General features: G+C 42.6%; 2 protein-coding genes across 2 annotated transcripts in view; one reads left to right on the forward strand and one right to left on the reverse strand.

Moving 5' to 3' along the window:
• VSIR (V-set immunoregulatory receptor) lies at positions 1-27,931 on the forward strand. The gene is made up of 7 exons (XM_083503232.1): positions 1-252; positions 8,583-9,002; positions 10,284-10,340; positions 15,658-15,765; positions 23,437-23,464; positions 24,965-25,152; positions 25,842-27,931. The coding sequence occupies exons 1-7, from the start codon at positions 177-179 to the stop codon at positions 25,877-25,879; spliced, it is 915 nt and encodes a 304-aa protein (XP_083359358.1). The 5' UTR covers positions 1-176; the 3' UTR covers positions 25,880-27,931.
• The window catches only part of CDH23 (cadherin related 23), a 400,272-nt gene that overhangs the window by 49,443 nt on the left and 322,856 nt on the right, over positions 1-27,973 (reverse strand). The gene's annotated exons all lie outside the window — the stretch shown is intronic.

Raw genomic sequence — 27,973 nt, forward strand, 5'->3', positions numbered from 1 at the left:
GCGCTGGGTTTACGCATCTGGGCTGCTGAAATTTCCTGTGAGTTTTGCAACTCCCTCTCGGCTCTGCTTCGGGACTGCCCAGCTCCGGGCGCCAGCCGCTGGAGAGAGACCCACCCAGAGGGGAGCGGCGAGCGGAAAAGGGATTTATTATTTACTATTCTTTCACCTCGCGCGGCATGGACCAGGAGGCAAGGAAGCGGCGAGTCCCGCCGCCGCTGCTCCTGCTGACGCTTGCCTTGGCTCTCCCTCGAGGTAAGGGCAGGCGGGGAGCCTTGGAGGGCGCAGCTGGGTCTGCGCCAAGACCCGCGCATTTGCATTCCCACTGGGTTGGCCTGAGGGAGAAGGATTCCCGACGGGGATGGAGTCTCCCCCCCCCGCTCTGCACCCTTCCCTGGGAGGCTACCTGGCTGGAGAGAGGCGCTTTAAAAAGCAGCGAGGAAGGTTGCTGCTAATATGGGTTGGGTTGGGTGGCAGGAGGGGTGCGGTGGGAGGAAACCAAATGGAGTTTCAGTACCTTGTTGAAGCAACCTTCCTCCCCTTTCCTTGCCCCCCTTCCTCGCTGTGCTTCTTCCAGCCAGGGCAGGTGAGTGGGTGGGCATCGTTGGCTTATCCCACCTCCATCCATCCCCAAACGCAGGCTGAGTGGGCTAAAAGCAGGGCTGGTGACTCTGAAGTATTTGCAGGATGCAGTTGTTCCCAGGCTGGTGGTGAATGAAGTTTGTCAACAGGTGAGGGATGTTCCAAAAAGAGCATCTTGGTGGCCCACAGGGATGCCTGTGCCAATCCGCTTGTATGAGTTGGAAGCCTTTGGAACACCCACACACCTGTATCCTTACCTGCTTGGCTGTGCCTTTCTGGCTCTAGAGCTGCCCAGTAAAAAAAAACCCCAGCTGTGTACATATTTGCATGTATGGGGTTTGAAGTCCAGAGTTGGCTACAGACCAACTTTCAGGCCTTCAGCTGGGTTTTTTTTATATCCCTCAGGTAACTTTACTGCAAGGCCGCTATGTCATACGTGATGCCTAAAGGGCTTTTTGCTGAACATGGAGGAAACAGGATTGTTTTTTTCCTGGTAACTGGGGCTCAGCTGAGATCACTGAAAAAATATTAAAGTCATTGATGCCTTGCAAATCATGTTTTAAGGGTGAGGAACAGCAAGGGAATAACAAGATTATTTCGGTTTACAATTGCTCCTCTCCTTTGCGCAAGCTGTCGAAATAGTCAGCAAGTTAGCTAGCACAGTCTGACAGACAGCAATGGGTTTGCATCTGTGCAAGGTTACATCTTTGCTTAGCTGTGAATTCACTTGGTGGTGTTGAGCAAATAACTGTCTTTCAATTCTGCATGTATAAATGCAAATATTAATATTCTGCTTCTCAAGAGTTTTTATGAGGCTGAAGGAACTTTGCATTAAAGGCATCTAACCAAGAGATAACAAATAACATTATATAGCTCTGAATATTTGTTTAAAATGCAAACAAAACAGCTGCTCCCCCCAAGCACTTATGTATCTGATTGTCAAATTTTCCAAGAGGTTGAGAAAGAGCACGATGATGAGAACTGTGTAAGAAGGATGAGAAAACTACTTAACAGTGTCAGATCAATATTTTTCCTAAGGTGGGAGCATCAAATGCTCCCCTCCCCCGGTGCTTAAGACCATAGAATCATAGAGTTGGAATAGACCACAAGGGCCATCGAGTCCAACCCCCTGCCAAGCAGGAAACACCATCAGAGCACTCCTGACATATGGTTGTCAAGCCTCTGCTTAAAGACCTCCAAAGTAGGAGACTCCACCACACTCCTTGGCAGCAAATTCCACTGTCGAACAGCTCTTGCTGTCAGGAAGTTCTTCCTAATGTTTAGGTGGAATCTTCTTTCTTGTAGTTTGGATCCATTGCTCCATGTCCGCTTCTCTGGAGCAGCAGAAAACAACCTTTCTCCCTCCTCTATATGACATCCTTTTATATATTTGAACATGGCTATCATATCACCCCTTAACCTCCTCTTCTCCAGGCTAAACATGCCCAGCTCCCTTAGCCGTTCCTCATAAGGCATCGTTTCCGGGCCTTTGACCATTTTGGTTGCCCTCCTCTGGACACATTCCAGTTTGTCAGTGTCCTTCTTGAACTGTGGTGCCCAGAACTGGACACAGTACTCCAGATGAGGTCTGACCAGAGCAGAATACAGTGGCACTATCACTTCCCTTGAACTAGATGCTATACTCCTATTGATGCAGCCCAGAATTGCATTGGCTTTTTTAGCTGCCGTGTCACACTGTTGGCTCATGTCAAGTTTGTGGTCAACCAAGACTCCTAGATCCTTTTCACATGTACTGCTCTCAAGCCAGGTGTCACCCATCTTGTATTTGTGCCTCTCATTTTTTTTGCCCAAGACCAGTTGAGTTATTGTGGCATCTGAGGCAGAAAATACCATAACCGCCTTTCCCTCCTTGGCAGTAAAAATGCCACAACAGTTCAAGTACCGGGCCAAGTTCAAACTGTTACTACTTATATACAAAGCCTTTAACATCCAGGGACCAGTTTACCTGTGGGGTTGGTTGCCTTGATCCATATGTGCCCACTTGACTGTTTTGATCTCCAGAATGGGCAACTGTTCCAGGTAACACATAATACTACTTACACTTTTGAACTTTCTGCCTATTGACTCCTTTTTGGCACCTGCCTGAAACATTTTTGTTTAGGCAAGCCTATCCAGTGAGGTAGAAGCTACATGTCCTTTGAAACTTTTTAAGCTAATTTGAACCATCTTCTCTTGAAAGTTTTTATATATATATAAAAAAACAGGAATTTTAATGTTTTGTTTTATACTTTTGTAAAAGCTTAGAGGTTCTTTTATGTTGTGTTGTGGGTTTTTTGCAATCAAGTAATATAGAAATTTTGTTAAAATATATCATAATAATAAATTCAACAACTTGCTGCGCTTTCATGATACCCAGAATCAGCTGCCTGGTGGGAGGGCCAGCCCAGACTTCCTACAGTCTTAAGTTAGTAGCAGGAGTGGCTGGCACTATGGGGTGGAGCCATGGAACCCCCCTTCCTGACGTTTGCCACTGGGTAGTCTTGTTGAGCCACTCATGGAATAAGCTCCCTTATCTAGAAAGTTGGAGAAGCTCTATACCTTCAAATCCCAAATGTGAAAAGCAGTGGAAAGCATTCTGAATCTTGTTGTTGTTGTTGTTTAGTCGTTTAGTCGTGTCCGACTCTTCGTGACCCCATGGACCAGAGCACGCCAGGCATTCCTGTCCTCCACTGCCTCCCGCAGTTTGGTCAAACTCATGCTGGTAGCTTCGAGAACATTATCCAACCATCTCGTCCTCTGTTGTCCCCTTCTCCTTGTGCCCTCCATCTTTCCCTACACCAGGGTCTTTTCCAGGGAGTCTTCTCTTCTCATGAGGTGGCCAAAGTATTGGAGTCTCAGCTTCAGGAATCCCATTAAACTGATTTTGTATTCAGTTTGCTGCCTTTTCTATTTCCTAGCAAGAAAGACTTCTTCATTAGAAGTGACACGCCTTGCATCCTGACACTTAAAAGTGCTGGCTGAAATACAGGAAGGACGCCCTTGTGCGACTTCCTTATCATGGTCCATGGAAAGGGAAAAAAGCCCCTTCACCGAGGGCATGTTTACGCTGTGTAGCATAAGGAACTACTTCATTAAGAGTTGCGCAATGGGTTCCGCATTTATTCCCTCTCCCTAGAGGGTGTGCAAACAATAGCTCTGGACAGGGAGCCGGAGCTCTCTAAGAGATATCAGAAAATTCCAACAGAGAATTCTCAGCATCTTCCTGGAACACAGAGAGGAAGCTGCAGCATTCATTCTATATATTAATGATAGAGAGCCAGTGTGGTGTAGTGGTTAAGAGCGGTAGATTCATAATCTGGGGACCCAGGTTCGCGTCTCCGCTCCTCCACATGCAGCTGCTGGGTGACCTTGGGCCAGTCACACTTCTTTGAAGTCTCTCACTCCCACTCACCTCACAGAGTGTTTGTTGGGGGGGAGGAGGAAGGGAAAGGAGAATGTTAGCTGCTTTGAGACTCCTTCGGGTAGTGATAAAGCGGGATATCAAATCCAAACTCTTCTACTCTTCTTCTTCTAATGGCAAAGTCGTTTTCCAAGTGCTGAACTTGAAGCACATCCACACCCGGGAGGAAGATATCAGCATGCCTGGGGGAGTTCCAAGGTTTGCAGAAATATAACATATATTTAAGGGGAACAACTTAGGTGGGCAAAAAACTCCCAAGAACAGTTCAGCGAAGTCTGTGTATGCTCAGTGGCATAGAATGCTGACTGACTACAGGTGGTGGAGGAGGAACAAGAATATCCTTTAAGAAAGCAGGTGTTTTCTTGTTTATGAGATAGGTGCCGTAGGAAGATGAACTATTTTGGGGGGAAAGTGGACTTATGCTAAACTACACACAATGTTTTCCCCAATTCCCCCCCCCCAAAAAAAAATTTTAAACTATGTCTTCTGTGTCATCTAAGTGAAAACTGACGCCACTAGTTTACTGACGTCTGTTACAGGGGAAGTAATAATTGTGGCTGCAAAGGAGCTTCCAATAAGCTGTGCAAATACCCCCCCCCCCACTGCTATACAGTGTTATCAACTTATATGCATGGGTTTCTTCCCCACCCCCCTCTTCTGTCACCCTGAACTGAGATACCACTAGCATATCATGCAGTGCCACACAATGTTGCTGTATTTAGACAACACCAAAAAAAAAAAAAGGTTAAGTGTTCGTTGTAAGATATTTGGTTGATAGTCACACAGGCATTTTGACATTTGCCTTGCTCACTGCCATTTAAATATTCTGACATTTACGTTTAATTAAGCCTAAGTCAAGGAAGTAAAATCATACTGTGTCCCAAAGATCCATGGAATATTAGCATCATCTGTGTTGCATTATTCGGCGAATTTAAACGCAATTAAGTCAGAAGTGGTGGGAGGGAGGCATGGTTTCACCCAAGACCTTTGTACCCTCATTTATGGTTAATTGTTCAATGAATTAATCATCAAGTTCACACACTCCCTTTTTAAAGTCAGCATATTCATTACTATTCCATTGCTTGCTGTCCATGCCAGCGGGTGAAGTTTGACAGAAGACATCACGGGAGTGGGTTCCTCACCCTCTCTCCTCAATCACTCACTGCTCCCCAAATTAGCCTAAAAGATTAAATAGCAGTTTAATCTTCTTTTTTTGAAGTGTACAAGATCTGTAATAGTGAAATTTTTTTTAGAGCTTTCTGCAAATTAAGGAAATTCATCTGTCCCGGCCAGGGTCTTTTCCCCCATCTGGAGCTCACAGAGGCTCAGCTCCAGCACCTCTCAGGTGGGCACCATTGCCATTTGAAGAGAATAATAATAATAATAATAATAATAATAATAATAATAATAATAAATTTTATTTATATCCCGCCCTCCCCAGCCAAAGCCAGGCTCAGGGCGGCTAACAACAATCAAATAATCAAACAATCAAATAATCTAACATTCTAAAACATTTCATTATAACAATTAATTAAAATCAAATTAATGGCAACCGTTAAGCAAAGTTCTGTGCAGGTTGCCAGAGGAGGGAGTCAGGCTGGGCCCTGACCAAAGGCCTGGTGGAACAGCTCTGTCTTGCAGGCCCTGCGGAAAGATGTCAGGTCCCGCAGGGCCCTAGTCTCCTGTGACAGAGCATTCCACCAGATTGGAGCCACAGCCGAGAAAGCCCTGGCTCTGGTTGAGGCCAGCCTAACCTCTCTGAGGCCTGGGACCTTGAGGGTGTTATTATTTGCAGACCGTAGGTTTCTCTGTTGGGCATACCAGGAGAGGCGGTCCCGTAGGTACGAGGGTCCTAGGCCGTATAGGGCTTTGAAGGTTAAAACCAGCACCTTAAACCTGATCCTGTACTCCACCGGGAGCCAGTGCAGTTGGTATAGTACCGGATGAATGTGATCTCGCAGCGAAGACCCCATAAGGAGTCTCACCACGGCATTCTGCACCCGCTGGAGTTTCTGGGTCAGTCTCAAGGGCAGCCCCACGTAGAGCGAGTTACAATAATCCAGTCTGGAGGTGACCGTCGCGTGAATCACAGTGGCTAGGTCAGGGCGAGAGAGATAAGGGGCCAACTGCTTAGCTTGGCGGAGATGAAAAAATGCCGCCTTTGTTATAGTTGTAATCTGCGCCTCCATAGAGAGGGAGGTATCGAAGATTACACCCAAACTCTTAACGGACGGTGCTGGCACTAATTGCACCCCCGCAAGAGATGGGAGTTGCCCCCCCAATCCCATATCGTCCCGTCCCAGCCAGAGGACCTCTGTCTTCGAAGGATTTAACTTCAACCGGCTTCCACGTAACCATCCAGCCACAGCTCCGGCACCACTTTTTCTAGAAAAACAGCACTGCTCCCAACCTTCTCCAACTGTAAATTTCAATATAAAGTACCCAGGGGTCCAATCATATTGCTGAAGGGGGAGCGGAATCCATTTAGTCTTGTACCTTTTTGTTGTGCTACCTCAAATTTATCCAATAGTCTTCTACAGTGTTGGGAAGATTTGAAGGAAGTACAGTGGTACCTTGGGTTACAGACGCTTCAGGTTACAGACCCGGCTAACCTGGAAGTAGTACCTCAGGTTAAGAACCTTACCTCAGGATGAGAACAGAAATCGAGCGGCGGTAGCGGGAGGCTCCATTAGCTAAAGTGGTACCTCAGGTTAAGAACAGTTACAGGTTAAGAACGGACCTCCAGAACGAATTAAGTTCTTAACCCGAGGTACCACTGTAGACAAAAACCCAGCACGGGGTGACAGGGGGGCTGCAAGAAGAGGCTTGCCTCTTCGTGCCATTTCCTCCCCAACCCTCTTCAATGACTTAGTGCTGCAGGGCTTTCTCCTGCAGCAGGAAGTGCTTGGTGAACTGCAGAATTACTCTGCCCCTGGGAGAGGCAAGATATGAAACTTGACAACAACCTGCACACACCTTAAAGCGCTAGCCATAAAAACCCAAAACAGGATGTTGCTGCAGTTAATTGAAAACATATTTTGTTGTTAATACCAGCAGACTCTTCAGATTTTTAAAAGCCAGAAGTTACTTAACCACATAGATTAACAACAAAACAAAAGGATACTGCAGTTTTTTTAAAAGTTGGTGGTTACAAAAGGGATGGAACACATTAAATCGGGGCAGGGAAGCTTTTTCAGAGCCAACAACCACAACTGCCTTTTTGCGGCCACATTCTCCTGGCGGGCAAGGCGAGAGGCAAAAGTGGGAAGAACAACAGATGCAAATTTTATGTTTGTTACAGTAGTCTCTTGAGACACACGGATGCCAACAACTTCAAGAACAAACACCTGTTATTCTCTTCTCCATCAAAGCAAGCTAGAGACATTATCAAAGTTCAGATTCCAGTCAGGCAAAAGCGCTTAAGGAAAGTGTCAAATAGGGATAGCTATGGGTTTTGCCTGAGGAAAATGGGTGTGTTTGAGGGGGTTTCAGACAGACAGGCCTGGAGGGTCAGATCCGGCCTCCCCAAGCCTCACCCCTGTGCTAAATAGATAGCCTTGCTGTACGCATGCTGCATTGAACTATTTCTAAGGCAAATTGCACCAATATACCACTTAGGGGTGATTGATGTATCCAAATATTGCAACTGACCTGAATGCAGCTTTTATGCTGGCTGTCCCAAGTACTGAACTGATCCGTGGCTGTTTATCCACCCACCGCCTCTCAGATGGCAAAAATATGAGTCAACAGGCAATCCTAAATATGCATACACTTAAATGAATTAACATGGAAATATGCAGCTGTTTTATATCCCTGCAGGAACTGACAACCCTTCTAAACAATCCAAATCAATTCCACATTAAGAGCCGCAGTTTATCAAGGTTCTGTGAACTACTCAATAGCAAACATTTGTCTGCGGTGATCCCTCCAGATGATTTTTTTTTTTTACTTTAAGAAGTCTGAGCCTTAACTGTTTCTAAAACTAAATGAGTTTTTAGCAATTTGGCCTTGAGGGGTGAGGTGAGGCCAAGAACTACAGCTGTTCCTTTTTTTAAAAGGAAAGTGGCTCTATTTAGGAACGGGGGTAAAGGTAGACACAAATATCAGCAAGCACGTCTTAAGACACTCACGCTCTGAACGTCTTCAAGTAAAAATGGTCCAGTCTCTACAAAACACTCTGGCTCATAGCTCCTCCTCCTCCTCCTCCTCCTCCTCCTCCTCCTCCTCTTCTTGGCTCATGTTTAATTGATTTCAGTGAAATGTAACTGTGAAATTTACAGCAGCTTGTGGCATCAGAAATATATCAGGTTATAGGCTTCTGAATGAAAAGGTCTGTTGGTGCTGTTGCACATAAAGGTGACCACCAATAAAAATATTCTGTGATCATTTATTTTTACTTTAATAAACGTACAGTTTCATTTGCACCAGAAGCCCCTGCCTCATTTACCAGAATGTTGCACTCAGTGCAACTTTGTGAGTCACATTTTCTCTCGTGTAACGGAAACAATAATGCCTCTCTGTACTTGACATACTAAGTTGAATCTCTCACATGCTTCTCTAACATTCTGCTTTCTTCCTGCAGCACAGTCAACAACCTTTAAAATCACCACTCCTTACGCGCTCTATATCTGCCCTGAGGGTCAGAAGGTCACCTTGACTTGCAAGCTCAGTGGGTCTCTGGCATCCCATCATGATTCCATTTACAAATTTTGGTACTTCAGCAACCAGGGAGACCAGAGCTGCTCCCAGAAAAAACACGTCCGCAATGTCTCAGCAAAGGAGCTGCATCATGAATCAGAGAAGCACAGTGGGCAGCGTGTGAGCCACCATGGTTTGGAATTCTCCTCGGATCACCACGGGACGTTTTATGTCACGATGGCAAACCTTACTCTCAAGGACAGTGGGAACTACTGTTGCTATGTGGTAGAGGCTGAAAAGGAGCACAACAAAGCACACGCCAAGCAGCAGGCTCATGGTTTCATGGAACTTCGGATACAAAAAGGCAGGTGAACTTTGTACACAAAGCAGATATAGCTAAAGCCATATTTTCTCCTGTTTCATATTCTCCCAGAATCACACATACAAACCTATTGGCATGGATGGTCCTAACTGCATTGTACTGAGTCACATCACTGGCCCATCTGGTTCACTCTTGTCTACACCGAATGGCAGCAGCTCTCCAGGGAGCCCTAATCTGGAGATGCTGGGGATTCGAACCTGGGACCTTTTGCATGCAAAGAAGATACTCTTATCATGAAGCTACATCCCTTCCCTCAAGCCTAAAGTGCTTAGTTATGTTCAATAATTTCAATTTTGCACTATGTGGAAAGCTTAGTTGAATGCCATCCTAACAATCAAAAACTGTAGACTACCAATCAAAAGAGAAAGCTTAGAAGTGAACCAAACTAGGGACACTTCACACACACACACACAACACACACACAATCTGACAGTGATGAAAATTTCATTATCTGATGGTTTTTCAGATGTTGCTCCATTTATAGGCTTGCCCATTCAGAGTGAGTGCAATGTTGATCCAAGAAACTTTGACCACACTGCCTTAACTGGCTTAGTGATGCTGTCACACAACTAACTGATTGGCTACATAGTGTGACATCATCATAACCCATGATTCCTGATAGGCTAAAAAGATTATTCTCAGGAACATGAAAAAGTCATCTTAAAAACAGAGCACGAAGTGAATTTTAAAAGCCCCCCCCATTTTTCCTGTATTTTTAAGAATTGGGTTGCAAACTTATGTATGCTTTGAAATTATAATAAGAGTATCATATATAACCATTTTAAACCAATAAAAATTTAGGAAGCCTCCCAAGACTTTGGGATTTGTCCGTTCTGTAGCGACTGGCTATTCAGACATAATGCTAATTCAGTTTAATGTTACGAGAATGAGCCTAGACTCCCCTAGCCTCATGCTCTCTTCTCTTTCCTCTCCTCCAGCATAGCTGTGAGAGGAATATCAAAAGCCTTTTTAATATTTTGCTTTAGATTAATCGGTTTAGCAAAGCATGTCATCTGAACCTCAAACTGTGGTTCATCTTAACTTGTGAAAACAAACCAGTTTCATTAACTCTGATTGGACGTTTATCGGAAGGGAAAGCTTCCTAACTCCTCCTCGTGGCCACATGGGGGGAGGAGGTGAAAGTGAACCAGGGCGCTGTGTTCATTCTCACCCAAACCAGCACATTATGTTCGTCCCTTTTTCAAAAGACCGCGCAAGAACTGACTTTCCAAGAAACTAACAACTATTTCTTTTATTTTACAGCAAACGCTACTTTCCCAAACTGCACGCTTCATTCTGCTGCCAGCATGGAGAGTGAAAGTAAGACTATCTTTGCAATTTAAGACAAATCGTTCTCTTTAAATGAGTGCAGATTACATATTCTGTTTCTGTTTCTTTATTTGGTGCTTATTTATTTATTTATCTCATTACCTGTCTCCCTGCACTGCCTTACAGGCTCAGACTTGACCACCTTGCTTAATCCCCCATATTAGCCATTATCTCCTCCATTCTTTAGGCCTCATCTGATTTATTGCTTGCATGCATGTGAAGTAGCTTCCTGTGCACTATTAATCCGGTGGTTTCCTGCTTATCTCAAGATTCGTATCTTTAGCAGCACCTTTTCTGAACAAACCTTCACTAACTTTTCGCTAACTCTCCCCAACCCTGACCAGTTTATTTGCCTGCCCCAACCTAACATTTCCTTGCCCCATACATATTGATTGCAGACTGTAAGCCCTCGAAGGCACTGCCTAAGGCATTATTGGTGTTCTATATATGTTAAATATTTGCTCTCTCACTTCAAAATGCAGCACAGGGGCTTGGTGGGAGGCATACATCTATTACAGCAACAGAGGGTTGCAAATCCTAGTTGCACCTTGCTTTTGACGGGGCAGCCTCTCTTTCCCCAGGAAGAGCTGGTTGTAACTCTGGTTTATATTTTAGTGGAACTGCTGTATAGGAAGCTGGCAGATACAGAGTCAGACCATTGGCCCATCTAGCTCAGTACTGTTTATACTGCCCCCGGTTGCTTTCTAGGATTTCCAGCAGGATTTATAGAAGGTGTCCTTTCATACTGCATCACGGTGTGGTACACTGGTTTGACATCAACTGATAGGAAGTGCCTACAGAGGGTGGTGAATACAGCACAAGATATTATGGGCTGTCCTGTGAATCCACTGGATGAAATAGTGGAAGAACGTTGCCTCAGGAGAGTGAGGAAAATTCTCAGAGATGATTCACACCTTGGCTGGCGCTTTCTTGATCTCCTGCCCTCAGGAAGAAAATATAGAAGCATGACTAGTCGCACCAACAGGGTAAAGAACAGCTTCTATCCATGGGCTGTTAGGCTGCTGAATGAAAAGATAACACCAGGGCAACTGACTTTCGGGTTTGGTGGGTGTGCGTCAGTAAACGAGGGGAATTAAGACTAAGAGAGCTGAGTGGGGGGTGCTCGTGTAATCACACTGTATACAAGTTGTACAAGTGACAATAAAGTATTTCAATTTCCTCAGTCACAGAATCATAGAATCGCAGAGTTGGAAGGGACCCCAAGGGTCATTTGGTCCAACTCCCTGCACTGCTTGGAAATGTCCCACCTAGAAATATCAGGGATTGAAGCTGGGACCTTCTGCATGCAAAGCAATGGCAACTGCTGGCAGCTCTTCCTGATGATTTAGGCCAAATATATATGTTGATTATTGGCATCTAAGGCTCTCTAGCATCAAGCACAAGGTGGAAGAAAGTTGTCATGTTGTAGTCCAGCTACAGTACATCATTTCATATGATGTACGTGGTTACATTCATTCCCTTTTTCCAATGAGTAACGTCTTCATAAAGCTGAGCAAGAACTAACCTGGAGAAGTTCAGGGTTCAATTAATAGTGCGTATGAATAACGGAGGGCATTTGCAAAAAAAGATCAGTCAGTAGCATGTCATGAAGGGCAGGTTCTCTCTAATTTGTCTTAACCTATTTGCTCCACACCTTGAATTCATCTGCAAAAGTAAATTTGGAGGAAGTATTTGTTCCAAGGTGCTATTGAAGGATTAGAATCAAAAGTCCCCTGGTAGTAAAACCTTTGTGTTCTGATCTGCAGAGTTTGTTCTCATCAGTCATCATTAGCTGTATGGTATTTGAGCTTCTGTAGAAAGTAGCTGATCGCTTGTGACGATCTCCGAACAACCCAGCATAGTTGGGAAACAACAGGGACTTGGACAATGTAATAAGTGGGCAGTTCAAGGAAACAAAAATAAACTGAAAGGACATTTTAGTATTTGTGCTGTATGTGAATATGCTTTGTTTGGAGAAACAGTGCTTTCATATTAGCAATGCCATACCTTGGCCTTAGGGTAAGGACTGCAGTGTTTTCTTAATCACTGAATCATTAAATTGGAGGGGGTCCTTAGGATCATCTAGTCTAACCCCCTGCAATGCAGGAAAATGCAGTTGTCCCATACAGGGATCAAACCTGCAACCTTGGCATTATCAGCATCGCGCTCTAACCAACTGAGCTATCCTTTCTTTTTGTTTTCACAATATTGATGACAAATTTATAAATATGAGCTTACAAATCTGTGGTAATGCTGCTACAGGCGTTTACAGATATCATCATTGAATACAAGACTGCATGAGATTAGTGGAACTTCTGTGGAACTTCTGATAACAAAATACTTTTTGAAAAAGGGAACAAAAACAACCTGCTGTCAGACATGTTCCTAAAGCAGCTCTGAAGGTCCTAGTAAAGTTGTACCTCCTAGCCAAATTTAGGCCAGGAGCTCACATCTGCTTTCTTAGTTTGTCCTTAATGGCTCAGAATGGGAGCTTTAAGAACCTCTTTGTTCTACACTATATTCCACATCTTCAGAACAAAGCGTCCATTTCCCACACATGCTGGGAAACATAGCTTATTACCAGACTAGAGGCAATTCTAAATCTCTGGAGATTTCTAGACAACATACATAAAGACAGAACTTGACTTCCTACAGTTCCAGCAAACAGCACTGAGGGCCAATTTATACAATCACAAAATCAAGTAGGGAAGTTTTTCAAGCAGCAAATGAGTCAAGTTGCACATTTCAATTGCCACCACCTCCCTTTCCAGGAAAAAGTCTCTAGGAAAACATCCCCTCATTGACATGTTCCTGTATTACACATGCAGGAGATCTCATTTTTGTGGGAAAATATGCAACCCTTCAAATTGCTGCCTGATGTGAATCTGTCTAAGGAAGTTTTCCACCCTTGCTCATGGGAGTTGAATAAACAGGTCTTGACTCTTGTTCTGCATCTTACACATATTACTGAACTTATTCCAGCCCAACTAATTCTGACACTTTTCTTCTCCCTACAAGTTTTGGCATCTTGCTATTTATTTTGTTCGCTAAATATGTGGTATCTTTAATTTTAAAAAGGACCGGAGAGTAGAACTTCATATTGTTGCAGAAAAACCAGACAAACTCTGAGCTTCAGGTTCTCACTGTTCACTAACTTGGCTGATTCATTACTGGATGAATATACTTGTCATAGGTGCTGTGGAAGCAGCTCTGTGTCAATGAAAGCTGCTCTTTCACTGCGATTCGGCAATGCTTAGAACATTTTCCTCCCTTCTCTTTCTCAGTCAGACAGCTGTATTTCAACAAGTCTAACTCATACTATTCATATTGTTTTGAGACAGATCTGTCCTGTCTATAATCTAGACACTATTTAATATCTGTAAATAAAAATAGGCTGCTGGCATGGAATTTGCATTTACCTATCAGGCTTTGGGTTTCACTGCCTTGATTAAATCTGCACAGATGCAGAGTAAATAGTATTTGCTGGACTAAAACACAGCTTGCCAAGTCAAGTTGTAAGTTGATAAAGCTTTAGGAAGTTGTGGTCTAGCACATGAAGCAGAGAGCTTTGCATGCGATTAAATGCCATTAGCTTATCATGAATCTGAGCCCAAAGGGCGATGAAACTACCAAGTGCCTTTGCATTGACTTTGGATCAAGTCCAGTATTTGCAATTACAGCAGTGTCTCCCCCCCTTCCTTTTTGTACTGGCAAAAGGGGCTGAACAAAATATCTTGTTCAAGCATTTTTGAAGAAATTTGGAATATCCTTCAAAATATCATACATAATTTTTTAAAATTTCCCCAAACTTGCCAATTTGATTAAATAAATACAAGTAGACAGCTATAATAAAATAGTAATAATAATAATAATAATTTCTTTTTCTTTTTATTAATACCCCGCCCATCTGGCTGGGTTTCCCCAGCCACTCTGGGTGGCTCCCAATAGAATATTAAAAACATGATAAAACATCAGACATTAAAAACTTCCCTAAACAGGGCTACCTTCAGATGTCTTCTAAAAGTCAGGTAGTTGTTTATTTCCTTGACACCTGATGGGATGGCGTTCCACAAGGCAGGCGCCACTACCGAGAAGGGGGTAATCTGGTAATCTGGGGGATAATCTGTATGTAGCTGATGGATTTTCGTTAATAGGGAAATATTCATTAGTTAAAATTATATAAAATGAGTATTTTCCTATTATTTACACATGCAGTCCCATTTGTATGCTGGGATCACATAGTGAGTTTATATTTAAATTTGTTACGTTTTAATCAAAATAAAATGTTTAGTTCCTTTTTACGCCTACAAAAGTTTCTTGCTAAACAATAACCAGTGGTGTTTATGTATTTTGGACCACAAATGATTAGAACTGCCATCTTTTTCTGGGCTCCAGTGCCCTCTAAGCTGCATAACAGGTGTAACATCAACAAACTGAGCTCTCATTATTAAGTAGTGGATTGACAACACAGAGATTTCTCCAAGTGGTTCTTTATAGTAAGCTGGAACTGAACTGAACAGCAAACAGCTCAGCCAGCCTGCTTTTATAGGCAGCCGCCTGTCAACATTGTAACAACAACCACCCAGGGTTTCCCGCCTAAATTAACTGACGTGGACCTGAGTGAAAACTATATACATGATACCCCTGGTGGCCAGGGTGAGAACTTCAATACATAACACTCATCACTTCACAGAATCATAGAATTGTAGAGTTGGAAGGAAACCCCCCCCCCCGGATAATCCATTCCAATCTCAACTAAAGCATCCATGACCCAAGGCCATCCACCCCTCTGCTTAAAAACCTCCCAAGGGAGACTGTTCCACTGTCAAACAGCTCTTACTATCAGAAAGTTCTTCCTGACTTCATCTCCACGTCAGGAGTAACCATACCTCTATAACATTTCAGTCTGACAGAAAGCAGTGCAACTATACGAAGAACCCAGTAGGCAATAATATAATTGCCCTAGGTTTATATACAACTACATTTGTTATCTTTCTCAAATGCTTGAGATATTTCTTTTCATCTGAATAATGATTACAGTCTTGTAAAATTGTTAAGGGACATTCGACTAAATTTTAATGGAGCACCACATTTCTGAAATAATGAAAATCCACTTCGTTACACAGGAATATTATTATACTGTGGCAAAGGCAACAACACTTTAGTATAAAGGAATTGCTTTTCTATTCAGGGCATTTTGGCCTCATATCTAAACCACCAAGTTCACACCCAACAGCCTCCAGCAATGATAATAATCTTTCTGCTTGCTTGATGAAGTGACTCTCTCTGTTTCCTTGCTCTTTTTCAGATGTCACAGCAGCTGCACTTGCAACAGGGGCCTGCATTGTGGGCATTCTGTGCCTCCCCCTCATTCTGCTCCTCATTTACAAGCAGAGAAAAGCAATCGCTAACAGGCGTACGTATCAAAACGTTTCCCTCCCCTTCCTCACCCCGCCCTGTCTTGATTCATTTCTCCTTAACAGGCTTAGTATTCGGTGCAAAGTGACACACATACGTATCTGGTTCTTCTCCTCTGTGTCCTTTCAAGAGCACGGGCGCTAATATGAAAATATTTAGAATCATAGAATCATAGAGTTGGAAGAGACCACAAGGGCCACCGAGTCCAACCCCCTGCCAAGCAGGAAACACCATCAGAGCACTCCTGACATATGGTTGTCAAGCCTCTGCTTAAAGACCTCCAAAGTAGGAGACTCCACCACACTCCTTGGCAGTAAATTCCACTGTCAAACAGCTCTTACTGTCAGGAAGTTCTTCCTAATGTTTAGGTGGAATCTTCTTTCTTGTAGTTTGGATCCATTGCTCCGTGTCAGCTTCTCTGGAGCAGCAGAAAACAACCTTTCTCCCTCCTCTATGTGACATCCTTTTATATATTTGAATATGGCTATCATATCGCCCCTTAACCTCCTCTTCTCCAGGCTAAACATGCCCAGCTCCCTTAGCCGTTCCTCATAAGGCATCGTTTCCAGGCCTTTGACCATTTTGGTTGCCCTCCTCTGGACACGTTCCAGTTTGTCGGTGTCCTTCTTGAACTGTGGTGCCCAGAACTGGACACAGTACTCCAGGTGAGGTCTGACCAGAGCAGAATACAGTGGCACTAACACTATTTGTGCTATTGCATTAATGATACCAAGCCATTTACGGTGAAAGCAGAATTGCTTCTGGGAGGTCATGTGTGTGTCTTTTGAAGTATTATGTATTGGTGATAAATTTCCCGGCAATGGCAGTAGTCCTTTCGTTGGCTCCTCCCTCTCACATGCTGGAGTGAGCAGGACCTGTTTTGCTTCACAGTAGGCAGAAGGGAAAGGCAGCTGAGGGGCTTGCAGCAAAGTTATGTTCTGCATCCCATTTGCTGCTGGAGAGCTGTTTAAAATGTATTCATGAGCTCTGGATTTGAACTTGGAAATCCTAAGCGGAAGTGAAGTTGTGTGGCGTGGCACAGCACTGATTGCTTTGAATACAAAAGCAAAAATGTTTCCATAAGCCATTTCTGGCCTTTTTTCTGACTTACACCACTTCCTATTGCCCACAAGAAGCAATGAGCAGAAAGCTGCTGCATACATTTTATTTATTTCACAACATTTATATATCACTTGATTGCGGTAAAACCTCAAAGTGGTTTGCAAAAAGAATAAAGCCATAAAATTGTCCGTAAAAGCGGCTAATTGAGTATTTTAAACATTCAGAAATCATTAAAACCCGCAATAAACTTAAGACCAGATTAAAACACACTTGGGCTTTTGCATGTCTGGATAGGCTTGTCTGAATGAAAATGTTTTTAGCAGGCTCTGAAAAGAGTACAGCAAAGGCACCTGCCTAGGGTTGCCATATTTCAAAAGGTGAAAATCTGGACACAAATGTTGCTGAGCTTTTTTTTTTAGCAAAATCACACACAAAATTGACGTATTTGAGCTATTTTTTAGGAAAATCAGCAAAAACAGCATTGCTGACATGGGTTGCCATGCACCCAGATTTTCCCAGACATTTTCCTGATTTCTGCCAAGACAGTGCTTCCGACTGCAGTATTCCAGGTATGTCCAGGAAATTCCGGGCATATGGCAACCCTACAACTGCCTGACATCAATAGGCAGGGAGTTCCAAAGTGTGGGTACCACAGCACTAAAAGACTGAACAAGTATTATGTGGCATCTGTAACTGTGCCAGCACCACAGATTGAAGCAGGTACGGTGATCTTGCAAGGCAACTGGTCCCAAGCTAGTGAAGGCTTTTTATGCCACTATAAACTAGGCCATGAACTTGGCCCAGTAACAGATTGACAGCCAGTGCAAGGCTCCGAGAAGAGCTCTTATATACTGATAGGTTCTTACTCCTGCCACAGCATTCAGCAGTAATTACAGCCTCTGAGTCAAGTGTAAGGGAAGCCACCCCCCCCAAAATATCTTACAGTGTTTCCGTTGCTGAATTAGTTTAAATAAAACAAATATTTGTGTGACGTCTATTCTGCCCCAGTTCTGCGTATTAGAAGTCTTTCTGATCAAAAGCCAACATTCCAGCTCTCTATTTAGCAGCCTGTCAGCTGCTTTCATGTTCCAGGCATAGCAGCCTCTCTCCTCGGACTCCTGTTTATACACATTTCTCGGAAAATAGATGGCTGGGAGGAATTGGCGGAACGAAAGGGCAGGGTTGGTTAACGAAGCACTGCTTGCTAAATTGTACTGGGGTGTGGCACAGTGCTCTGTCGCTACTTAGAAATTGCATCATTTCTGTAATACAGCGTTCATATTGGGCCAGGATGCTGCTGCATGTTTTCTTCTTTCTGAGTTGCATGGAGCAACTGTGCCTGCACACAGGCAACTAGAGAACCGGGAGTGACTTCTTCCTTAGCATTGTTCTAAGCCAAAGGGCGATGTCTCACTACAAAAGAAAAATGAGCCTCTCTTCCTTTTCGTAATGCCAGTTGCTTCTGTTACTTACATAAACTAATGATGCAATAAAATTAGCTAGAACGCACCAAACATTTCTGTTTCACTCCCTAAGGGAATTTTTTTTTTAAGTGCGAAATTATAACAGGATAAGCCTTCACCTTTCTTAAGTGTAAATAGATGCACACTCATATACTGACAAACAATTTATGATCACTGCAGAATTTGGCTCGTCTGAATTCTTCCAAAGTTCAGGGCATTTTTTACATATAAGGCTTAGAGAGACTTGTAACTTAAATCTGTCTACCCTGGGTCAAATCCCCATTGGGATGGATTGCTTTGCCTTGATTTCAGGACATTCACATTGGAATGCACAGCCAGCAGGGCTAATGCTTGGAAATACATTAGCTTGAGGTGTGAAAAAGACGTGTGTTCTTTAAACTGTGGAACAACCTTCTTCCATTTCATATAAATATCACAGTTTCATTCAGTATGAACAGTGTGGTTAAATTTCAGCAGCTGCTTGGTTCCTTCTACAGCTTAACTAAGAAGTAGAGGAATGAAAGCACTAAAATCTGGAGCTAATTAGACTAACTAATGTACAGTTCATTGGATTTTTTTTTATTTCCCTCATCTTTTCAAACCTCATTTTAGGCACTGAAGTGAGATATATCCAGTGCTTTTCTGGGGGGGGGGGTATGCAGGGGTCCACATACCCCTAAACATTTTGTGAATCTTTGTACTTTTGTCCATTTACTGTATTTATTTCCCCCGATTTGAACTATAAAATGGTGATTCAAAATGAGAGTACCCCTATACATTTTTTAAAGAAAAAAAGCACTGGATATATCCCCCCCCAGCTCCATTTTAATACTACCCTAGCTGCTTTCATTGTGCAAAGTTCCAGCAAATGTTTCTTGGATGTAAGAATTCAAACACAGTGGATTGCCTCACATTCTGAGGTTTAGAACTCTTACATTGCAGAAGTTGCAAAGTACATCAGAACACACTGGTTGCCTTCCAACAGATATTGTACTTTTGAGGGGATGGGAGGAGGCGAAACGGGGAACTTCTTCAATTCCACTGAATTACCACGACACACTTGTAGCAGGCAAAACATACTCAATGACACTCCTTCTGTATTGCTTGGAGGGTGATCCCCACACTAAGAGTTCTCCGATCTTGTTACCGCCTAGGAGCCAGAGGTCTCAGAGAGAGCTAACCTGGCTAGTCTAAGAGAGCTTCTATTCCACTTTCATTCTGATTCTTCTCTTCCTTGACTAGAATGAAGCAGATTTCAATCAATGTCCATTGTTAAGTTAAGAGCTATATTCAGGAACCAAAGAAGAAAGGTGATTTTCCTGAACAGTTTAGGTCAGTCTTGTGCAGGTTGACTAAGCAGGCTCTGCCCAATCTAGCTGCTGTGCGATGACTGAGTCAGCTGACATGGCCTAGTCTCCCCCTGTCTCCTTAATAATCTTCAATCCACTACACTGATGCGCATCAAATAGGCCCAGTTGAATGTAATCAACTTATGGATTCCTCCACCCTCGGAAAGGAAAGGAAAAGAAAATAAGACGGTCCAATCTGATCTCTCTTTAATATTAGGGCTTGTTTCTGGGAGCTCTACAAAGAATATACTCTCTTGCATTTCAGTTACACAATGAATCTGTTACTATAAGTAGCAAATAAGGAGGAAGTTACTCTTCTTGCAAAAACAGATGCTTTTAGACTCAGCAAAGGACTAGTGTTTCAGTTGCTGTACAAAAAATGTGTAAAAGAATGTAGAAAATGCTAGCAGGAAATACTAAAAAGTGCAAACAGAGGGAGTAGGAGAGAAGCAAATTTTGTCAAATAGAAAAATGAATGTCAGCAACATATGCAAGTTGGATACGATCCCGTTTAATTATGCCGAACAATTTCTAGTTTCAAAATAAATTGCAGAAAGATCCCAATTTTTTAAATGTATTTTTTTAAAAATTCTTTTTGAAGAATTGTGAATACTAAGGTTCTCTGAAAGAGTAAATTGTTTAATATTAAATAATCTGAATATAAACACATCAGTCCTACAGTTAAATATCTAAACCAATACAGTGACTTCAAGTTAAAAAAGGCTTTTAGATATAATTGAAGAACGAATATGGCAATTTCTCTCATACGAATATGTGCACTCCAACTACTAAACAGAGGCATTTAACGGTCTTCTCATGAAAATAAATCTTTCCAGTTTGCTCAACAACATAACAAATATTGCTTCACCCTATTAGTCATTCTAGTTGTTTGTAACATGGTTTTTGTGAGGGTGAGTGCAGCCGGGCCAAAGCAGAGTGAATCAGAAAAAGAGCATTACGCTCGAAAGAGAGAGAGACAATGATGACCAGTGCACAGGTTATTCAATTCTCATACTTAATTTCCCAAACTGCAATGGCTTCTGGTCCTAAGTGTCTCAGGAATCAACCACCTGATGTCACAATAATGTCGAGTGAACCATTTTCGCAGGGGGTGGTTTGAAATCAACCCACATAGGCAAAGGCACATACTCTGCAAGCCTCAGTGATCAGCTGCACAGGGACTGCAAACAGCCTTTCGGCGCAGCTGCAGCTTTACCTGCCCCCACACCTGTAGGGCAGGTGGGCATGGCTTGGTCAAACAGGCAGGCCTGGTGGGCCTATTAAGGACTGTGGGGTGGAGGTTCCCAACCTCTAGTTTAGAAAACGCACGAGGGAATGCCAGTGGAAAGATCCATTTAAATTAGTGTTTTCCTCTCCAATGCCTCCTCATTACGTAAATCACTGATTTAAATTACTTTAAATCCACCCTGATGGGCTGCTTCACAAAGTTCTGTCACTGTATTTATGGCAAATACATTAACCGCTTGCACCAAATCATGCTACCCTACCAGAGAAGAAACTCCCTACATCCAGAAAGAGAAAAATCTCTCTGTCTAGGAGAACACACAGCTATATGTTTATTTGTTTGTCCTTACAGAATGATAAAATATGTGGTTCCAGAACTCCGTTCCCACCTGTCCCACAAGCCACTTTTGCCAATGTGTCTCAATCCACCCACTGCAGCAAAAGCAGGATGTTAGTTTCTTTGGTCCAACTACAGGCAGAGATGGAAAGGGGGCAAAGTGTCTCTAGGTGCATTGTCCCTCTTGTTGTTTTATAGCTTTAAAGGGAAAGCCTGTCTCTGAGTCGATACGTGACAGCCCTGTCCAATACACAGAGTCTAAGGCGTGCTCTGGATTTCCTGTGCTACCAGCGGTTAGCAATTGCAACATGGTCAGAATATACATGCACACTTACTTGGAAGTAAGCTGTATTGAACTCACCTGTGTAAAACAGGCGTAGGACTGGTCACACTTTTAAATTAGAAAAGTTGGTAACGCTTTCAACATTTAGAAAAGTAAAGCAAGCTAGTTCCTTTTTTAAACATTTAGTATACTGAATATTTTTGTAATACGAGTAATAACATTACCAAACTTCTCGGTTATTTATTTTAAAGCCTTCATTGGTGCTGTTTCAGGAAAAAGGTATTCAGAATCAAGCTCCCTGTGAAGTCATGTGCCTTTTATTAGAGTGACGAATTGCAACACATTCCTGATTATTATTAGCTCTAATACGTATTTCCCCCCAAATCCCTCTGCTTGGTGAAGGCAAGTTAGCAACTATTTCTGCCAATGCAGATGTAACACAGTTGTGTTAAGAGTTTACTTGACTCCCCCCCTCCCCTATTGCATGTTTGCTATTCCTTCCGGAAAGTATTTGCTAGGCAAATCAGAAAACAAATTACCCCATCCCCATCAGTGGTAGACTTTGGGCTCTCAAATTTCAGTGGTGCTCTGTGTGATGCTACAATTTGATGCCCTCCCCCCATTTCTCGCTCAGTTTACATCAGTGTTGTAGCGCCCCTGTGATACTGCCAGTGGCATAGTATGGGTTTTTGGTGCCCGGGGCAGGGGAAGTGTTGTGTGCCCCCCTGGTGGACTGGGCAGCTGGGGTGGAGGCATGTGTCCCAGCCCTGAAGGCCTGGCAAGGGGTTGTGGCTTACCTCCCCACAGCTTTGGAAGGCAGCATGAGCTTAGCCACGAGGCCTCAAGTGATGGGGGCACTTGGTTGCGCCCTCAGAATTTTGCACTCAGGGCCACTGCCCCTCTGCTCCTCCTATGCTATGCCACTGGGTGCTGGCGCCCAGTACCGCTACACCAGCCACACCACCCTAAAACCACCTCTGTCCCTGTTTATACATGGTCTACTTCTGTGCCCGCTGGAACGCATAATGCTTACTCGTAACATCACAAAGCACCCTTTATCGCAGCAAACAAGCTTGTTTTAATTCTGTGCTTATTTGAACAACATCTAAAAACACACACACACACACACCCTCAGCTGATGGCCTATTAAGCAAAGAATCTCCCATTCCAGGTGTTCATATGCTAGAAATATTTCCCTTCTGGGGAAAAAAATGTGGTTGAAATAAAATTATGATAATATGCATAAATATATGTTCCTGCACAAACACATGCAAATATATATATATTTAAAACCCTTGAGGTTTTTGGTTACTAAATATGAGAGCTTCAACACTTGAAACTGAAAATCCAGGAACAATTCATGAATCAGACTTGAATGGTAACTGTAAAGTTTCTCTTTTATGTAGCAGCTCAAGTAAAGGAGCGCAGGAGGAACTGCGGGACCAAGACCCCTGTATTATATGCATTACATTTTGTTAGGATTTAACTTTTGCTTATTCATAAAAATGTTTTCACTAGAAAGAAAGAGGATGAAATAATGGACAGAATACCATTCCCGGCCACTGCTAAACTGCTTATATCTGGTATCTGAGTGCCATGTGGATTAATAGTTTCCACTTCCCCAGTCCAAATCACCAAGCCAATAAGCGTCACAACAAAAGAGAAAGGAATTTGTTGCTTAGGAAAAGCAAAGCAAACAGTCACTAAAGAGGAATAGGAAATGCATATCCTTATATGCACCATGGCCTCCTCATCCGTAGGATAGATCTCTTGAATAGAAAAGACCATACACTCAGCTCAAGGGGGATGGACAAAATTAACTTTGGGTTTCTTCTATAACTAAAATTCTATCACCTGAATTTTTTTAAAATGTGAAATAGGACTGCCTAGGGAAATGTCACAGTAACAACACTGCATTCCTTTTTTGCAGGTGCTCACGAACTTGTCAGAATGGAGAGGTGAGAAATTCTGTTTTACTGTATTGCTATATTTTTACTTTGGAATTTGGCTTAGGGCACGCAATAAAATCAAGAGAGGTTGAAGCATCAAGAAGTTGTGGTTTATCAACAAATAGGATAAAGCAATTAATGAAACCACAGTAACACAGCAGCCTAACATGATCAAATGGCAATCCCAAAAAGACATCTTCAGAAAAGTCTGAAGTCTTTGTGTCTTAGCAAGAAGCCTTGCTAGAAAAGGAATTCAACAGAGAAGACAGCCACTGAGGAAAAGGCTCTCTTCCTAATAGGTGCCAAATGCACCTCCTCAATGTTGGTATCTGAAGTAGAGTTTCTTAAGTTGATATAAGATGCCAGTGCAGTGGAGGTGAAGACATGTCACATGGATAGAATAGTTCCTTGAGATACCCTGAGCTAGGACATTTAGGACTTTAAAAGTTAAGGCAGTCGGATCAGTACTCTTGGAACTAGCGTTATATAGATCCCATGTTTATATTTGCAGCAGGTGGCTGGAAACCTGTGGGCCAACTTCACCTACCATTCAACCATACCCTACTATTAGCTGAAAGAAGCCCTACAGCTCTATCTAATGATCTTCATGGCCAGTGTTAGGAAAGAGGGGCCATGGTGAAACAAAACTTTGCCCCTATCTTTCTTGTAGCCTCTTTCCTACAGGCAGAATGCCAGTAAGGGGTTTTCAGTAGGCTGGCAACAGCCAGCCAGTAAAGGGGGAAAGATTTTGGCCTTTCATCCACGTACTCTGTCCCAGGCTTGCACACTGCTAAACTTAGTTGCACATTACGGATTTATGTACATACCTGCTGTCAGCCTGATCCAGGCTTTCTGAACCTCATCCTCTAAGCCAAATAACACAACATTCCCAGTACAAGATAAACTTTTACGTACTTGATTTTTTTTTGTTCTGAAAGAGAGCTAACTGGTAATAAGCCCACCTAGCCAGAGGACGATCTAACATGGTGATAGATCTAGCTTTATCAGTCAACGGGTTCTTCTGTTGCTTACATTAATCAAAATATGACCCCTTCATAGTTCTAAAATGGATTGTCTGACAGCATTAAATGTGTTACTTGTACTGCTCTGCAGGTTTTGCTTGAACCAAAACTACCTGGATAAACAAGACACTGAAAGATGGAAATTAATTTTGGTGTCACTACTGACACCACAAATAGTTACTTTGCCTTTAAGAAATGAATATTTTTACAGTTCTGGAAACTTGGCTTTTTAAAAGGAATATTTTGAGCAAAAAATAGACTCTCTAATTGGTTTGTAGCTGACTCAGTTCTTAGTAACCACTGAAATAGTCATTCAGGCACTACCGAACACATCTTAATACACACCAGTACTTCTCTCCTCGATATAATAAAGACACAAGTAGCAGCAATCTAAATAGAATTTGTTTTCCATCTAAGTAAGAGGAGAATGAGAATGAGACTTGATTCTGGTCTGGTTAGTGTCTTGAACCTGTGCTTTTCCTTTCAGCAACACCCATGGCATTGAAAATCCTGTCTTTGATGACGTTCCTACCATTAATTCAGAGCCCAAAGCCAGGCCGCAATTAAGCTACATGGCTAGCCGCCAGCTATCAGAGTCAGGTCGACATCTTCTCTCGGAGCCGAATACTCCCCTCTCCCCTCCAGTCCCGGGGGACTGTTTCTTCCCAACACTGGGTAATTATTCATTTCTCTCTCCCTCTTTCTCTCGCCAGTTCCCTAGCTAGCAGTATGTGTATATATATATGTATATGTATGTGTGTGTGCCAAATGCTGGTGGAATAATTTCCTTTTCAGAAGTTGCCCATGGCCATACATTTGACTACGCGTCCAAGATCAAGGGGATGGGGAGTGCTGTTTGCTGCAACGCTACACGTTCTCAAACACCTTGAGATCAGATAAGGGAGGAAATCACGAGATGAACAGCACCCTTTGGCTCCCCTAGGAGTGTCTCTTATCAGTTTTTTTTCACTTATGGAAAGCCAGCAGCTGGAACTCTGGTCTGAATCCAGACTCAATCCCCCTAGCGTTGGCAGGGAGGGAGGACTCTGGAGAACCTGAGATGTTTCCTAACCTCTTGATTGGGGTGGTACTGTGGCTTGTAGATACAAATGCTGCCTGCTATGGCTCCAGAAAAAGGCTTTTATATGCTATGAATGCTAGCATAGAGTGGGAAGCAACCTGCATTCTCACTCACCGCATTCTCCTTTTTTCTTTGCTTTTGGGAGGGAGGTGAGAAGTAACCAGCTCATAAATCTTTACAAGGGGCAGCAGACATATAACTACATATAAATAAGTTTGCAGGCATGAATATACAGGGGGGGGAGTGGAAAAAAGGGAACTAATCATCGCTGTTTGTTTTTCAGAGCCTGTTCCTGACTCACCAAACACGACAAATGCATAATAAAGTTTTCCAGGAAGAATGTCTTTCATGGAATCTTTGGCCTCAATTTGGACAAGGGTTTGCCTGCTGCATTAAACAAACAAGCAAACAAACAAACAAACAAACAAACAAACAAACAAACAAACGAGAAGGGGCAGTGGATAGGAAGGAAAAAAAGCTTTTTGAAGACTGTTTCTAAGGGGAAGAAAAATGGTGGTATCTGAGGCACTTGGTGCTTGTCCTAACTTTCATTTACTACTCTGTTCCTTAAATACAGTATATCAGGGCAGAAAATAAGTTCTGGAAGAGGCTGAGGTACTGAAACCTTCTAGGATTCTGATGGCTTTTTCTTTTCACAACGCTGATGATTTTACGAACAATTGCCACATATTTTAAAAAGGTGTATGGTTTTAATACACCAGGACCATGTACAAGACTGGAGAAGAGATCAAGAAGATTTCTTAATTCTAACAGGAACAGGCCATGGGGAGGAATTATGAGTGTTACCACCATTTGCCTTAAAAACTGAACCGAGATTTTAACACTTTCCTCCATGGAAATATGGACTAGATTAAAAAAACAAAAAACTTCAAAGCTTTCTGTCAGAAAAAAACCATCTTAGGCGTTCTAGGTCTTTCTTTATATGAATTGTATTGTGTATACATATAATTTTAAAAGCGGTGCTTTGCAACAGATTTTACTTGTATCCTGGCTTTAAAGAAAAATTACACATGAAAATCTCTCAGTACCTGGCTGCAGTCTCAACTAATTTTTCCTTCTTAAAACATCGTAATTATTTTTTAGCAAATTTGGCTCTGAACCTGCTCTCCGAATTCTATGAATCAGTCTTTTGATTTTCTTTTTACTGCTTGCGGCATGGCACATGCCCAACTATGAACTAATTAGGGTGGTGTAGCAAATAGTCAGCGGAGCACAAGCATGCCAAACTATCAAAAATTAGATCTAATGTCAAATCTAGTCTGTTGTTGTCACAAAACAATTGAGACCTATTTTAGAAATTTGCCCAGGATGTGGATTTCGCAACACACTTAGGACCTGACTGTTGTGACTTTTAAAAACAGATCTGAAAATTAATGTTTTGGTCTAATCCAGTTTCTATCAAAACTGCAGTGGTTATCTCTCAAAGACATGAGGCTATATTCCAAATGCCTTAGCTCAGAAGCATGTTTTAACCAGCTCCCATTAATCTGGTTTCATAGTCTATTTAGCACATCCATTGCAAACAGTGGAAACTGCAAGGCAAGGCAAGGCATCTCAGGCTCTTTGACTGATCATATCATATTCATTAGCAGATTAAGCCCTTCCAAGGCATGTGGGTTTGCAGAGAGGAACTAATGCTTCCATTTCCAAGAGAGACCTCACATTAAAAAAAAAGTAATATACAAAATATGTAGGTTGTGATTATTTTAAATACATTTATAGGAATAAAAACCATTCCAATAATTTCTAAATGATGCTAAGAGATACATGCATGAGACTCTTAATCTCAGGGTTGTGGGTTCAAGTCTCACGTTGGGCAAAAGATTCCTGCCTTGCAGGGGGTTGGACTAGATTGACTCTCATGCTCCCTTCCAACTCCACAATTCTATGATTCCCGCCCCACGTTCAGTAAGTGAGTTATTCTGGAAAGTTTGAAGTTAGGACGGATTAAGAAGAAAGTTAAGGCATCTTAAGAAGATAGATATTCATTGCTTGCCATAGATGAGAGAACACAAGGAGTTTGACTGTATACATCCTCCAGCATTTAAAATACGTATGAATTAAGAACAGAGAGTGAAGAAAAGAGAAAGCAGGCTTATTAATGACATGAGCAAAGACCTTACTCTTTTAAATTCATCCTGCTTGCTCCTATCTAGTAGGAAGCTGTGTGTGTGTGTGTGTGTGTGTGTGTGTGTGTGTGAAGGTACCGGTAACTGGTTGTGTAAAGGTAGGTCTGGGAACGGCTTATCCTACGTGAATATACCAGCTGCTCTGATAGTACCTCTGAATGTTTTTTATATTTGTGTTTTTTTTTTAAAAATGTTCTGATGAGAAAATAAAAGGTTTATTGTGGTTGCGTTTCTCTTTTGCCATGGGGAGAAAAAGGACGTGGGA

This window comes from Podarcis liolepis (genome assembly GCF_965112155.1).
Source record: "Podarcis liolepis genome assembly, chromosome: 5".
Lineage (NCBI taxonomy): Eukaryota > Metazoa > Chordata > Lepidosauria > Squamata > Lacertidae > Podarcis > Podarcis liolepis.

Coding starts and splice junctions, on each gene's coding strand:
- VSIR (XM_083503232.1), top strand. CDS start 177: ATGGACCAGGAGGCAAGGAAGCGGCGAGTCCCGCCGCCGCTGCTCCTG. Junction 9,003..10,283: donor GGAACTTCGGATACAAAAAG/GCAGGTGAACTT, acceptor TTTATTTTACAG/CAAACGCTACTTTCCCAAAC. Junction 15,766..23,436: donor AAAAGCAATCGCTAACAGGC/GTACGTATCAAA, acceptor CCTTTTTTGCAG/GTGCTCACGAACTTGTCAGA.